This window comes from Salmo salar, chromosome 16 (genome assembly GCF_965601325.2).
Source record: "Salmo salar chromosome 16, fSalSal1, whole genome shotgun sequence".
NCBI lineage: Eukaryota > Metazoa > Chordata > Actinopteri > Salmoniformes > Salmonidae > Salmo > Salmo salar.
Window position 1 is genome coordinate 2,017,592 of NC_138306.1, and position 14,352 is coordinate 2,031,943.

The following is a 14,352-nucleotide window of genomic DNA, read 5'->3' on the forward strand; positions in this document are numbered from 1 at the left end:
GAGGAGTAAAACAAGGTTGTCCAATATTGGCATATCTATGTATTATTGCCATCGAAATGTTAGCTGTTAAAATTAGATCCAACAATAATATTAAAGGATTAGAAATCCAGGGCTTAAAGCAAAGGGGTCATTGTATGCTGATGATTCATGTTTTCTTTAAAATCCACAATTAGAATCCCTCCACAGCCTCATTTTCTAACCTCTCTAGTTAATAATTTGCCAGATGCCAGGAGAACGCTACCTGCCCCAATGCATAGTGCCAACTGTAAAGTTTGGTGGAGGAGGAATAATGGTATGGAATGTTTTTTATGGTTCGGGCTATGCCACTTAGTTCCAGAAAGGGACATTTTACGTTACAGCATACAATGACATTCTAGACGATTCTGTGCTTCCAACTATGTGTCAACAGTTTGGGGAAGGCCCTTTCCTGTTTCAGCATGACAATGCCCCCGTTTACAAAACTAGGTTCAGAAATGGTTTGTCGAGATCGGTATGTAAAAACTTGACTGGCCTAGACAGAGCCCTGACCTCAACCCCATTGAACACCTTTGGGATGAATTGGAAAGACAACTGCGAGCCAGGCCTAATCACCCAACATCAGTGCCCGACCTCACTTACCTAGAAAGCATAGCCAGGGAACATTAATAACAGCGAAAACAGAAATCAACAGCAATTCTGAATGCTCACATTTTTACCTACTTTTCTTATAAAACTATTCTCTGACTACCTTGACATAATAAATGTAACATATTCTTACTTACATAGACAACCTGTCAAATGTATATATTTTGTGGCTCACCGTAGCAAGAGTTTGTGACAGAGCATGAAGCTGAGAAATCAAACTGTATGAAAGCATCCTGTCCCAGGCTGATGTCTGTGGTGACAGCGTAGCGCGTGTTGGACTTCTCTATGAAAGCGAAGGCCGCCCCGTCAGAACCACACACGGGCATGCGGGTACCCCCGGGGTGGAGCAGCCAGGAACGCCCATCCATAGAGGAGAAGTCATCTTCTAAAGGACCCCAGCCACTGGCACTGCCACCCACCACCACCTGGCAGAGTAGAGAGACATAGGTTCATGTCATATGCGTGATACTGTATATTGATAAAGATGGCCAGATTGAAGGATGGATGAATAATTGGATGAACATATATTTTATATATATATATATATATATATATATATATATATATATTTCACCTTTATTTAACCAGGTAAGCTAGTTGAGAACAAGTTCTCATTTACAACTGCGACCTGGCCAAGATAAAGCAAAGCAGTGCGACACAAACAACAACACAGAGTTACACATGGAATAAAGCGTACAGTCAATAACACAATAGAAAAAAATTAAGTCTATATACAGTGTGTGCAAATGGCGTGAGGAAGTAAGGCAATAAATAGTAGCGAAGTAATTACAATTTAGCAAATTAGCACTGGAGTGATAGATAGATGTAGGTAAGGTGTTTCACCTGGTCAATAACCCATGGACTGTAGAAGTGTCCATTCTCAGAGGGCTGCCACCAGCGTAGGCGCGTGGCGGAGGTACGGGCACGCAGAGGGATCTCCAGGGCTACGAAGCGAGCCTGGTTACTGCTGTTGGAGAAGAGGAAGTTGATGATGATTATGATGAAGGTAATGATTTATTGTATCCATTAGTAAATCATTTTTTGCGTCATAAAGCATGTCAGTATAACACAAAACAACATTTAAAGTACAGTGATGTGTCACTGTACTTTGTGTGTCACCAGTCTTTGTGAATGTCTCCACCCCCCCTCCAGGTATCGCCCATCCTCCCCATTATCCCCATTGTCCCCTATGTAGTTATACCTGTGTTTTCTGTTTGTCTGTTGTCGGATGGTCTTGTTTGTCAAGCTTAACAGCATTTGTCCTGTTAGCTCCTGTCTTTTCCCACGCTCTCTTTTTCTCGACACAGTCTGCATCTGGGTCTTACCTTATCCTGATATGATGTACAGTGAGAGTTATGCTAACCTGTTGGAGAAGAAGAAGTCCTGCAGCAGGCCCCAGGTCAGAGCCCCGTCTACAGAGAACTGGAGCAGGACAGGCTGGGAGCGGGGGTCTGGGGAGGCCTTACCACAGCCCAGACGCAGGAAGAACTGAATAAACCTGCAAAATATATACAGTTGAAGTCGGAAGTTTACATGCACTTAGGTTGTAGTCATTAAAACTTGTTTTCAACCACTCCACACATTTCTTGTTAACGAACTATAGTTTTGGCAAGTCTGTCAGGACATCTACTTTGTGCATGACACAAGTCATTTTTCCAAAAATTGTCACAAACAGATTATTTCACTTATATTTCACTGTAGCACAATTCCAGGGGGTCAGAAGTTTACATACACTAAGTTGACTGTGCCTTTAAACAGCTTGGAAAATTCCAGAAAATTATGTCATGGCTTTAGAAGCTTCTGATAGGCAAATTGACATCATTCGAATCAATTAGAGGTGTACCTGTGGATGTATTTCAAGGCCAACCTTCAAACTCAGTGCCTCTTTGCTTGATATCATGGGAAAATCAAAAGACATCAGCCAAGACCTCAGAAAAACAATTGTAGACCTCCACAAGTCTGGTTCATCCTTGGGAGCAATGTCCAAACACCTGAAGGTACCACGCTCATCTGTACAAACAATAGTACGCAAGTATAAACACCATGGGACCACGCTGCCCTCATACCGCTCAGGAAGGAGACGCGTTCTGTCTCCTAGAGATGAACGTACTTTGGTGCGAAAAGTGAAAATCAGTCCCAGAACAACAGCAAAGGACCTTGTTCAGATGCTGGAGGAAACAGGTACAAAAGTATCTATATCCACAGTAAAACGAGTCCTATATCGACATAACCTGAAAGGCCGCTCAGCAAGGAAGAGGCCACTGCTCCAAAACCGCCATAAAAAAGCCAGACTACGGTTTGCAACTGCACATGGGGACAAAGATTGTACTTTTTGGAGAAATGTCCTCTGGTCTGATGAAACAAAATAGAACTGTTTGGCCATTATGACCCTTTGTTATGTTTGGAGGAATAAGGGTGAGGCTTGCAAGCCGAAGAACACCATCCCAACCGTGAAGCACGGGGGTGGCAGCATGATGTTGTAGGGGTGCTTTGCTGCAGGACGGACTGGTCAACTTCACAAAATAGATGGCATAATGAGGCAGGAAAATTAAGTTGATATATTGAAGCAACATCCCAAGACATCAGTCAGGAAGTTAAAGCTTGTTTGCAAATGGGTCTTCCAAATGGACAATGACCCCAAGCATACTTCCAAAGTTGTGGCAAAATGGCTTAAGGACAACAAAGTCAAGGTATTGGAGTGGCCATCACAAAGCCCTGACCTCAATCCTATAGAAAACGTGTAGGCAGAACTGAAAAAGCGTGTGCGAGCAAGGAGGCCTACAAACCTGACTCAGTTACACCAGCTCTGTCAGGAGGTATGGGCCAAATTTCACCCAACTTATTGTGGGATGCTTGTGGAAGGCTACCCGAAATGTTTGACCCAAGTTAAACAATTTAAAGGCAATAATACCAAATACTAATTCTGTGTATGTAAACTTCTGACCCACTGGGAATGTGATGAAAGAAATAAAAGCTGAAATAAATCATTCTCTCTACTATTATTCTGACATTTCATATTCTTAAAATAAAGTGGTGATCCTAACTGACCTAAGATAGGGAATTTTTTACTAGGATTAATTGTCAGGAATTGTGAAAAACTGAGTTTAAATGTACTTGGCTAAGGCGTATCTAAACTTCCGACTTCAACTGTATATATAATTATAATGCACATTAATAAATATATGTACATATATCAATGTGTGTGTGTGTAAGTGTGTCTTGAGAAAATACACTTCTTTCTCTTTTCGTCTAAATTCAAATGGTTATACTTAGCTCACACATACACATTTTACTATCCATGTGAGGACCATTCCACTTGAGAAGTGAGGACCAGGTTTTCTAATAGGGTTAAATACATTATGCCACCTCAACTCACCATTAGAGGGCCTCAGTAGCACAGCTATCAGTTAAAAACCTTCAAACGCACACACACACACACACACACACACACACACACACACACACACACACACACACACACACACACACACACACACACACACACACACACACACACACACACACACACACCCACCCACACACACAAAATGGTACCTTGCGTTGGAAAGGTCCATGTCGTTGGTGACCAGCATGCGAAGGCCGTCCTCGCTGAAGAACAGGTGGTTCCCACTGGACATGATACCACATTTCCTGCTAGGTTTCCCTCCACTCAGCAGCCTAAACCGGTCAGTATCCACCGCCCCTCCTGTACACACACACAAGGGCAAGCAGGCATGCACACAAGCATGCACAACAAACACACAAAAACGCACACACAGGCATACAAATTAAAAATGTTCATTGGTAGCACTGGTGCTCTCAACTTTAAAAAGTTAGGAGTATCACATGAAATTTAGGAGCACCAGAAAGGAATCATTTTTTAATTGATTGAGATAATTGCCTATACTGGGATTTATGAATTCTAGCTACTTTTACAGCACATGTTGTGCCCTAGAAAGTAATATATAACACTGTTAACACATTCGTTTATTATAAAAGCAAGTTAAAAGGTGGCATGCATTGAAAACGTGTGGCTTTCTAGTGGCTTTTTCTTTTGCAAAATAACTATGAATTATCAGACTTATTTTCAAGTAAATGTCAACATATAGCAACACATTAAGGTGTGAGACATTCACTGTTTTACAAGGAACAATAGCAGGTCTATTTCGCTCCAGTAGCTTGAATATTCTGTAAATTCATCATTCACCTGTGGGAACATGACAGCTCTCAATACCCAACAATAGAACGATTTAGCCAATACTATCTGAGAGATTGTTTGTGAGGAAATTAGCTTTGCCCTCGACTTGCAATTAAAACTGATAAATGAATCTCTTGCACTGCTCACTTCTGAAGTGGATTCCTCCTCAACTAAAGTGTAAAAGTTTGAGACAGTGGACAATGTGACAGAGGGCTGACTCCAAAAAGCGCGAACTAAGCTAGAAGGGGAAATCAATCTCCTAAAAAAGAAAACAGAATCACTCCCTGTGGGTCCTGCTTTTGGTTTCAGATCCATGGGCTTATTAAAACTAAAGATAACAATTACATCATTAATAGTACATTATTTTATTTAAAATGATGGCAATGCTAGCTATTCTCTCTTGGAATTTGAAAGTGTAAACTCTCCTATTAAATATTCCAGCTGTCTTGATATCCTACCAAGAAACCATACTGATATACTGTAGCAATGTTCCAAGAAACACAAAAAGGATACACAAATAGGTTGCTTTTTCATCAACCCCAAATTAAACTAAAGGTGTAATCATAATGATAGATAAGAAACTCAAAATTACCATTTTGGGTAAAAGTGAAGACCACAAAGGCAGAATCACTATCCTTCAATGTTTCCATAATGGAAAGAAAATGGCCTTTTTTAATGTGTATGCTCCAAATTCATATGAACCCAGGTTTTTCAATTCTCTGAACTGCATATTGTTAGAAATAACTGAATTCCGTTTATTGGAACAGACATGAATGCCATTTTGGGCATGCAGGAAAAAATTGAATTAGACCAACTACAATCCATATGCAACCAAGGCTTTTCAGGATATACTCTCTGAGGCCTGGCGAGCACACGATCCTAAAGCAAAAGAGTACACTTCCGATTTCATACATTATTTACACCTCTGTCTTCTTTAATCAAGAAAATAGAAATTCAACATAATAAGCTTGTCTGACCACCACGCTTACTACTGCCAACTTAAAATGTCAGAATCTCCTAAGAGTCAAAAGATGGCATTTCAACTGTTGATTATTACAAAATCCTACATTCTGTGATCGATTTGAAAATCAAATAAATAAATTCATGATGATCAATACAAAGTCAGTCAATGTTAACTGTGTTAGTGTTCCCATCAAACACATTTTTCAGACCAGGTAGCTATTACTCTTTCCAAAGTCAAGACAGAACTTAATTTATTGATTAGACAGAAAGCATAATTTACCACCCATCGTGTAAGACTCAACCATTTCTTCCATGGTAATTGTCCCAGTCGTTTACTGGCCAACATTCTACGCAGTAATTACCAATTAGCTCTCGAGTGGTGCAGCGGTCTAAGGCACTGCATCTCAGTGCAAGAGGCATCACTACAGTCCCTGGTTCAAATCCATGCTGTATCACATCCGGCTGTGATTGGGAGTCCCATATGGCGGTGCACAATTGGTCCGGGTTTGGCCGGGGTAGGCCGTCATTGTAAATAAGAAATTGTTTTTAACTGACTTACCTAGTTAAATAAAGCTTAAATTCAAAAATTCAAAAAGTATAGCAACTATTGAAGCAGAAACAGGCAAATTATTATCAGAGCCCAAATTAATCAGTCAATGATTCTCCCGCTTACACAGTATAAAGAACTGTACACCTCTGATTGTAAATCCACATCAAGCCAGACCAAAAAATTAAGAACACTCCTCTCAACAGAGGAGACCAAATCTCTCTCAATGAACAGGATGCCACCCAATGTTTTTACTATCGCCCCCATCTATGATAAACACAGATATTAAACTGTTTGTCAAAATGTTGTCTTGCCGTCTCGAGACTTACCCAAATAGATCTACACGGACCAAAGCAGGTTTGTTAAAAAGCTTTTTTCTTCGGATAACCTCCGTCGACCATTACATATCTTATACAGATGCGTCATTAGAAAAAACAGCTCCTTGGGCTGTATTATCTCTTGATGAAGAAAAAGCTTTCAAATAGACCTCTATGGGCTAGGTGGGACGCTAGCGTGCCACCCGTGGTGCACTCCATCAACAGCAGGTGCATTTCAAGAGCGGCAAATTTGAATCCAAATAAATGTCAAAATTCAAATTTTTCAAACATACAACTATTTTACACCCTTTGAAAGATAAACATCTCCTTAATCTAACCACGTTTTACGATTTCAAAAAGGTTTTACGGCGAAAGCATAAATTTAGAGTATGTTAGGACAGTACATTTACAAGAGTTGTGTGTAATGTTTTGTCAATTCAAAGACAGGGTCACCAAAACCATAAAACCAGCTAAAATGATGCACTAACCTTTTACAATCTCCATCAGATGACACTCCTAGGACATTATGTTAGACAATGCATGCATTTTTAGTTCTATCAAGTTCATATTTATATCCAAAAACAGCGTTTTACTATGGCATTGATGTTGAGGAAATCGTTTCCCTCCAATAACCGGCAGTCAAGTCAGCGTCACAAATTAAATAATTAAAATTAGAAAACATTGGTAAAATATTATATTGTCATTTAAAGAATTATAGATTTACATCTCTTGAACGCAATCAACTTGCCAGATTTAAAAATAACCTTACTGGGAAATCACACTTTGCAATAATCTGAGCACTGCGCCCAGAAAAATACGCGTTGCGATACAGACTAGACGTCATGTTGGGGAGATCTAAAATCGAAAATACTATGTAAATAATCCATTACCTTTGATTCTCTTCATCAGATGTCACTTCCAGGTATCACATGTCCATAACGAATGTAGTTTTGTTCAAAAAAGCTCATCATTTATGTCCAAAAATCTCCGTCTTGTTAGCACATGATCTAAGCCAGCCGGACTTCTCGTCATGAACGAGGGGAAAAAATATATTAACGTTCGTTCAAACATGTCAAACGTTGTATAGCATAAATCATTAGGGCCTTTTTTAACCAGAACATGAATAATATTCAAGGTGGACGAATGCATACTCTTTTATAACGTATTGGAACGAGGGTACCCAACATGAACTCGCGCGCCAGGTGTCTAATGGGACATCATCGTTCCATGGCTCTTGTTCGGTCAGATCTCCATCCAGAAGACTCAAAACACTTTGTAAAGGCTGGTGACATCTAGTGGAAGCAATAGGAAGTGCCAAAATATTCCTCAGCCCCTGTGTTTTTCAATGGGATAGGTTTAAAGGTAATACAACACATCAGGTATCCACTTCCTGTCAGAAAATGTCTCAGGGTTTTGCCTGCCAAATGAGTTCTGTTATACTCACAGACACCATTCAAACAGTTTTAGAAACTTTAGAGTGTTTTCTATCCATATATAATAAGTATATGCATATTCTAGTTACTGGGTAGGATTAGTAACCAGATTAAATCGGGTACATTTTTTTATCCAGACGTGCAAATGCTGCCCCCTAGCCCTAACAGGTTTAAAATGGTCATATCGCTGATCTGTCTTGGAACATGTGGGAATTGTCTCCAATTTCATTAATATGACTAAAATATTATATTCCAATCCCTCAACCATAGTTATAACAGGCAATATCAGGCAATATCTCCATTAACCTGTTGGGGATAGGGGGCAGTATTTGCACGGCCGGATAAAAAACGTACCCGATTTAATCTGGGCACTGTCCTAACATAATCTAATGTTTTGCTATTGCCGTAAAGCCTTCTTAAATCGGACAATGTGGTTAGATTCAGGAGAAGTGTATCTTTAACCTGTTAGGGCTAGGGGGCAGTATTGACACGGCTGGATAAAAAACATACCCGATTTAATCTGGTTACCACTCCTACCCAGTAACTAGAATATGCATATACTTATTACATATGGATAGGAAACACCCTAAAGTTTCTAAAACTCTTTGAATGGTGTCTGTGAGTATAACAGAACTCAAATGGCAGGTCAAAACCTGAGAGATTCCTTTACAGGAAGTGGCCTGTCTGACCATTTCTTGAACTTCTTTTCCATCTCTATCTTTTACTAAGGATCTCTGCTCTAACGTGACACTTCCTACGTCGTCCATAGGCGCTCAGAGCCCGGGAAAAACCTGAATGTCGTCATCCCAGCCCCAGGCTGAAACACATTATCGCCTTTCTCAAGTGGCCGATCAAGGGACTCTGGGCTTAGGCGCGTGACCTGACCGCCCCCGCCTTTGTGATTTTTTCCTCTGTTTGCCGAAAAGGAGATTCCCGGTCGGAATATTATCGCTTTTCTACGAGAAAAATGGCGTAAAAATTGATTTTAAACAGCGGTTGACATGCTTCGAAGTACGGTAATGGAATTTTTAGATTTTTTTTGTCAGGAATTGCGCCATGCGCACGACCCTTCTTTACCATTTCGGATAGTGTCTGGAACGCACGAACAAAAGGCCGCTATTCAGATATAACGATGGATTATTTTGGACCAAACCAACATTTGTTGTTGAAGTAGCAGTCCTGGGAGTGCATTCTGACGAAGACAACAAAAGGTAATCAAACTTTTATAATAGTAAATATGATTATGGTGAGTGCTAAACTTGCCGGGTGTCTAAATAGCTAGCCCGTGATGCCTGGGCTATGTACTTAGAATATTGCAAAATGTGCTTTCACCAAAAAGCTATTTTAAAATCGGACATATCGAGTGCATAGAGGAGGTCTGTATCTATAATTCTTAAAATAATTGTTATGCTTTTTGTGAACGTTTATCGTGAGTAATTTAGTAAAATGTTAGCGAATTCCCCGGAAGTTTGCGGGGGGTATGCTAGTTCTGAACGTCACATGCTAATGTAAAAAGCTGTTTTTTGATATAAATATGAACTTGATTGAACAAAACATGCATGTATTGTATAACATAATGTCCTAGGGTTGTCATCTGATGAAGATCATCAAAGGTTAGTGCTGCATTTAGCTGTCTTCTGGGTATTTGTGACATTATATGCTAGCTTGAAAAATGGGTGTCTGATTATTTCTGGCTTGGTACTCTGCTGACATAATCTAATGTTTTGCTTTCGTTGTAAAGCCTTTTTGAAATCGGACAGTGTGGTTAGATTAACGAGAGTCTTGTCTTTAAATAGCTGTAAAATAGTCATATGTTTGAGAAATTGAAGTAATAGGATTTTTAAGGTTTTGAAAATCGCGCCACAGGCTTCAAGTGGCTGTTACGTAGGTGGGACGAATTCGTCCCGCCTAGCCCAGAGAGGTTAATAAAATCTGACACAGCGATTGCATAAAGGAGTTCTGTATCTATAATTCTTAAAATAATTGTTATGTATATTGTCAACGTTTATCATGAGTAATTTAGTAAATTCAGCGGAAGTTTTCGGTGGGTATGCTAGTTCTGAACATCACATGCTAATGTAAAAAGCAGGTTTTTGATATAAATATGAACTTGATTGAACAAAATATGCATGTACTGTATAACATAATGTCATAGGAGTGTCATCTGATGAATATCATCAAATGTTAGTGCTGCCTTTAGCTGTGGTTTGGGTTTATGTGACATATATGCTTGCTTTGAAAATGGCTGAGTGATTATTTGTGTCTATGTACTCTGCTAACAATCGAATGTTTTGCTTTCGTTGTAAAGCCTGTTTGAAATCGGACAATGTGGTTAGATTAACGAGAGTCTTATCTTTAAAATGGTGTAAAATAGTTGATTGTTTGAGAAAATTTAATTGTGGTATTTTAGTTGGCTTTGTATTTCACGCCGTGCAATGCCATTGGCTGTTGGCTAGGGGTTCCGCTAGCGGAACGTCTGTCCTCAACAGGTTAACTTTTTAGTGACAGGGGGCAGTATTTGGAAATTTGGATGAATGACGCGCCCAAATTAAACTGCCTACTACTCGGGCTCAGAACGTAGGATATGCATATTATTAGTGGCTTTGGATAGAAAACACTCTAAAACTGTTTGAATGACATCTGTGAGTATTCCATAACTCATATGGCAGGCAAAAACATGAGATAAAATCCAACCAGGAAGTGGTTTGTAGTTTTTCCAAGACTGGGCCTATTCAGTATACAGTGACTTAGGGTTCATTTTGCACTTCCGAAGGCTTCCACTAGATGTCAACAGTCTTTAGAAAGTTGTTTGAGGCTTCTATGGTGAACAGAGAGCGAACAAAGGAAGTTGGAAGTTGTTGACTCAGGAAAGGACATGGCCTCAATTGCGCTCATTCATGTGAGAGGTAGCTGTGTCCATTACATTTTTGAAGACAATTGAATCGTCCGGTTGGAATATTATTGAACTTTTATGTTAAAAAGGCCCTAAAGATTGATGCTACACATCGTTTGACATGTTTCTACGAATGTAAATGTAACTTTTTTTTTACTTTTCGTTGGGAAATTTTCGGCAAGCTTCCTACATTTGGAACAAAGAGGACTTAAATTATGGACTTTAACAAACAAAACAACATTTATTGTTGACCTGGGATTCCTAGGAGTGCATTCTGATGAAGATCATCAAAGGTAAGTGACTATTTATAATGCTATTTATGATTTTAGATGACTCCAAAATGGTGGGTATCTGTATTGTTTTCTGACCGCAGTACTCAGATAATTGCAAAGTGTGCTTTCCCCGTGAAGCTGTTTTGAAATCTGTCCCAGTGGTTGCATTAACCTCTATGGGCTATGTGGGACGCAAGTGTCCCACCCCTGGTACACCCAATCAACAACAGGTGAAATATCAAGACCGCCAAATTTGAAAACAATTAAATGTCATAATTCAAATTTCTCAAACATACAACTATCTTACACCCTTTGAAAGATAAACATCTCCTTAATCTAACCACGTTGTCCGATTTCAAAAAGGCTTTACGGCAAAAGCATAAAGTTAGATTATGTTAGGAGAGTACATTGACAATAGCTGTGTGTAATGTTTTGTCAATTCAAAGACAGGTGTCACCAGAAGCAGAAAACCAGCTAAAATGATGCACTAACCTTTGACAATCTCCCTCAGATGACACTCCTAGGAGATTATGTTAGACAATGCATGCATTTTTTGTTCTATCAAGTTCATATTTATATCCAAAAACGGCGTTTTACTATGGCGTTGATGTTGAGGAAATCGTTTCCCTCCAATAACCGCCAGTCAAGCAGCACAACAAATTAAATAATTACTATTTGAAAACATTGGTAAAATATTATATTGTCATTCAAAGAATTATTGATTTACATCTCTTGAACGCAACCGGATTGACAGATTTAAAAATAACCTTACTGGGAAATCACACTTTGCAATAATCTGAGCACTGCGCCCAGAAAAATACGCTTTGCAATACAGACTAACCGCCATGTTGGAGAGATCTAAAATCGAAAATACTATGTAAATAATCCATTACCTTTGATTCTCTTCATCAGATGTCACTTCCAGGAATCCCAGGTCCATAACAAATGTAGTTTTGTTCGAAAAAGCTCATAATTTATGTCCAAAAAGCTCCGTGTTGTTAGCACATGATCTATGACAGCCGGACTTCTCGTCATGAACGAGGGGAAAAAATATATTTACGTTCGTTCAAACATGTCAAACGTTGTATAGCATAAATCATTAGTGCCTTTTTTAACCAGAACATGAATAATATTCAAGGCGGATGTTTGCATTCTCTTTTAAAACGTTTTGGAACGAGAGTACCAAACATGAACTCGCGCAAGAGTCTAATCGGCCATCACCATTCCAAGGCTCTTGTTCGTTCAGTTCTCACAGTATAAGACTCAAAACACTTTCTAAAGACTGGTGACATCTAGTGGAACCCATAGGAAGTGCTCAAAAATTAATAAGCCCCTGTGTGTTTCAATGGCATAGGCTTAAAGGTAATTCAACACATCAGGTATCCACTTCCTGTCAGAATTTGTCTCAGGGTTTTGACTGCCATATGAGTTCTGTTATACTTACAGACACCATTCAAACAGTTTTAGAAAATGCAGAGTGTTTTCTATCCAAACCTGAACAATAATATGCATATTCTAGCTTCTGAGTTGGTATAGGAGGCAGTTAAAAATGGGTACATATTTTTTTCAAAATTCTCAATACTGCCCCCTAGCCCCAAGAGGTTTTAAAATAGCTTTTCAGCGAAAGCACATTTTGCAATATTCTGAGTACATAGCTCGGCCATCACGGCTAGCTACTTTGACATCCGCCAACTTCGGGGTCACCTAAACTCAGAATTACTATTAGAAAAATTGGATTACCTTTGCTGTTCTTCGTCAGAATGCACTCCCAGGACTTCTACTTCAACAACAAATGTTGTTTTGGTTCCAAATAATCCATAGTTATATCCAAATACCTACGTTTTGTTCGTGCGTTCAGCTCCCTATCTGAAGGGAAACGTGCGAGCGCATTTCGTGACAAAAAAATTCTAAATATTCCATTAACGTACTTAGAAGCATGTCAAACGCTGTTTAAAATTCATTTTTATGCTATTTTTCTCGTAAAATAGCGATGATATTCCAACCGGGCGACGTTGTATTCATTCAAAGACTGAAAGAAAAAAATTGAGAAGTCTCGTGAACGCGCATCTCCAGTCTCACTGTCCCCAGGCTGACCACTTACAAACTCTGCTGCTGTACTTTGCCCAGAGACAGCAGACACCCCATTCCACTTTCTGGCAGCTTTAGAGAGCCAATGGAAGCCTTAGAAAGTCTCACGTTACAGCACAGATGCTGTAATGTTGATAGAGATGCAACAGAAGGACAACAAATTGTCAGACTGTGCACTTCCTGTATGGAATCTTCTCAGGTTTTGGCCTGCCATATGAGTTCTGTTATACTCACAGACACCATTCAAACAGTTTTAGACACTGTAGTGTGTGTTCTAACCAAATATACAAATTATATGCATATTCTAGTTTCTGGGCAGGAGTAGTAACCAGATTAAATCGTGTACGTTTTTTATCCGGCTGTGAAAATACTGCCCCCTATCCCAAAAAAGTTAGTATTGCACCTCCTTCCCCACTTTTCCCCTCAGAACAGCCTCAATTCATTGGGGAATGGACTCAACAAGCTGTCGAAAGTGTTCCACGGGGATGCTGGCCCATGTTGACTCCAATGCTTCACACAGTTGTGTCAAGTTGGCTGGATGTCCTTTGGGTGGTGGATCATTGTTGATACACACGGGAAACTGTTGAGCGTGAAAAACCTTCTACCATATCCCATTCAAGACACTTAAATATTTTGTCTTGTCCATTCACCCTATAAATTGCACACACACAATCCATGTCTCAATTACAAATTCTTCTTATACCCGTCTCTTCCCCTTCACCTACCCTGATTGAAGTGGATTTAACTAGTGACATCAATAAGGGATCATAGCTTTCACCTGGATTCACCTGGTCAGTCTATATGATGGAAAGAGCGGGTGTTCTTAATGTTTTGTATACTCAGTGTATGCAGCCAACTGTATACACTGAGTGGGCCCAAAAGTGCCCATACATTTTATTGGTTCTACATGGGAAGGTTCCTCACTACAACTGATGATTATAGAGCTGACAGGTGAAAACTACTTAGCCAAATATGGCAAAAACATGATGTTTAACAGAGAGCTGACAATGAACTTAA

At 39.6% G+C, this 14,352-nt stretch overlaps 1 protein-coding gene across 1 annotated transcript in view; it reads right to left on the reverse strand.

Moving 5' to 3' along the window:
- The window catches only part of LOC106573022 (reelin), a 318,880-nt gene that overhangs the window by 50,342 nt on the left and 254,186 nt on the right, over positions 1-14,352 (reverse strand). The window contains 4 exon segments of the mRNA XM_082962453.1: positions 800-1,049; positions 1,468-1,591; positions 1,988-2,122; positions 4,180-4,330. Coding sequence (XP_082818579.1) covers positions 800-1,049; positions 1,468-1,591; positions 1,988-2,122; positions 4,180-4,330 — 660 coding nt within the window.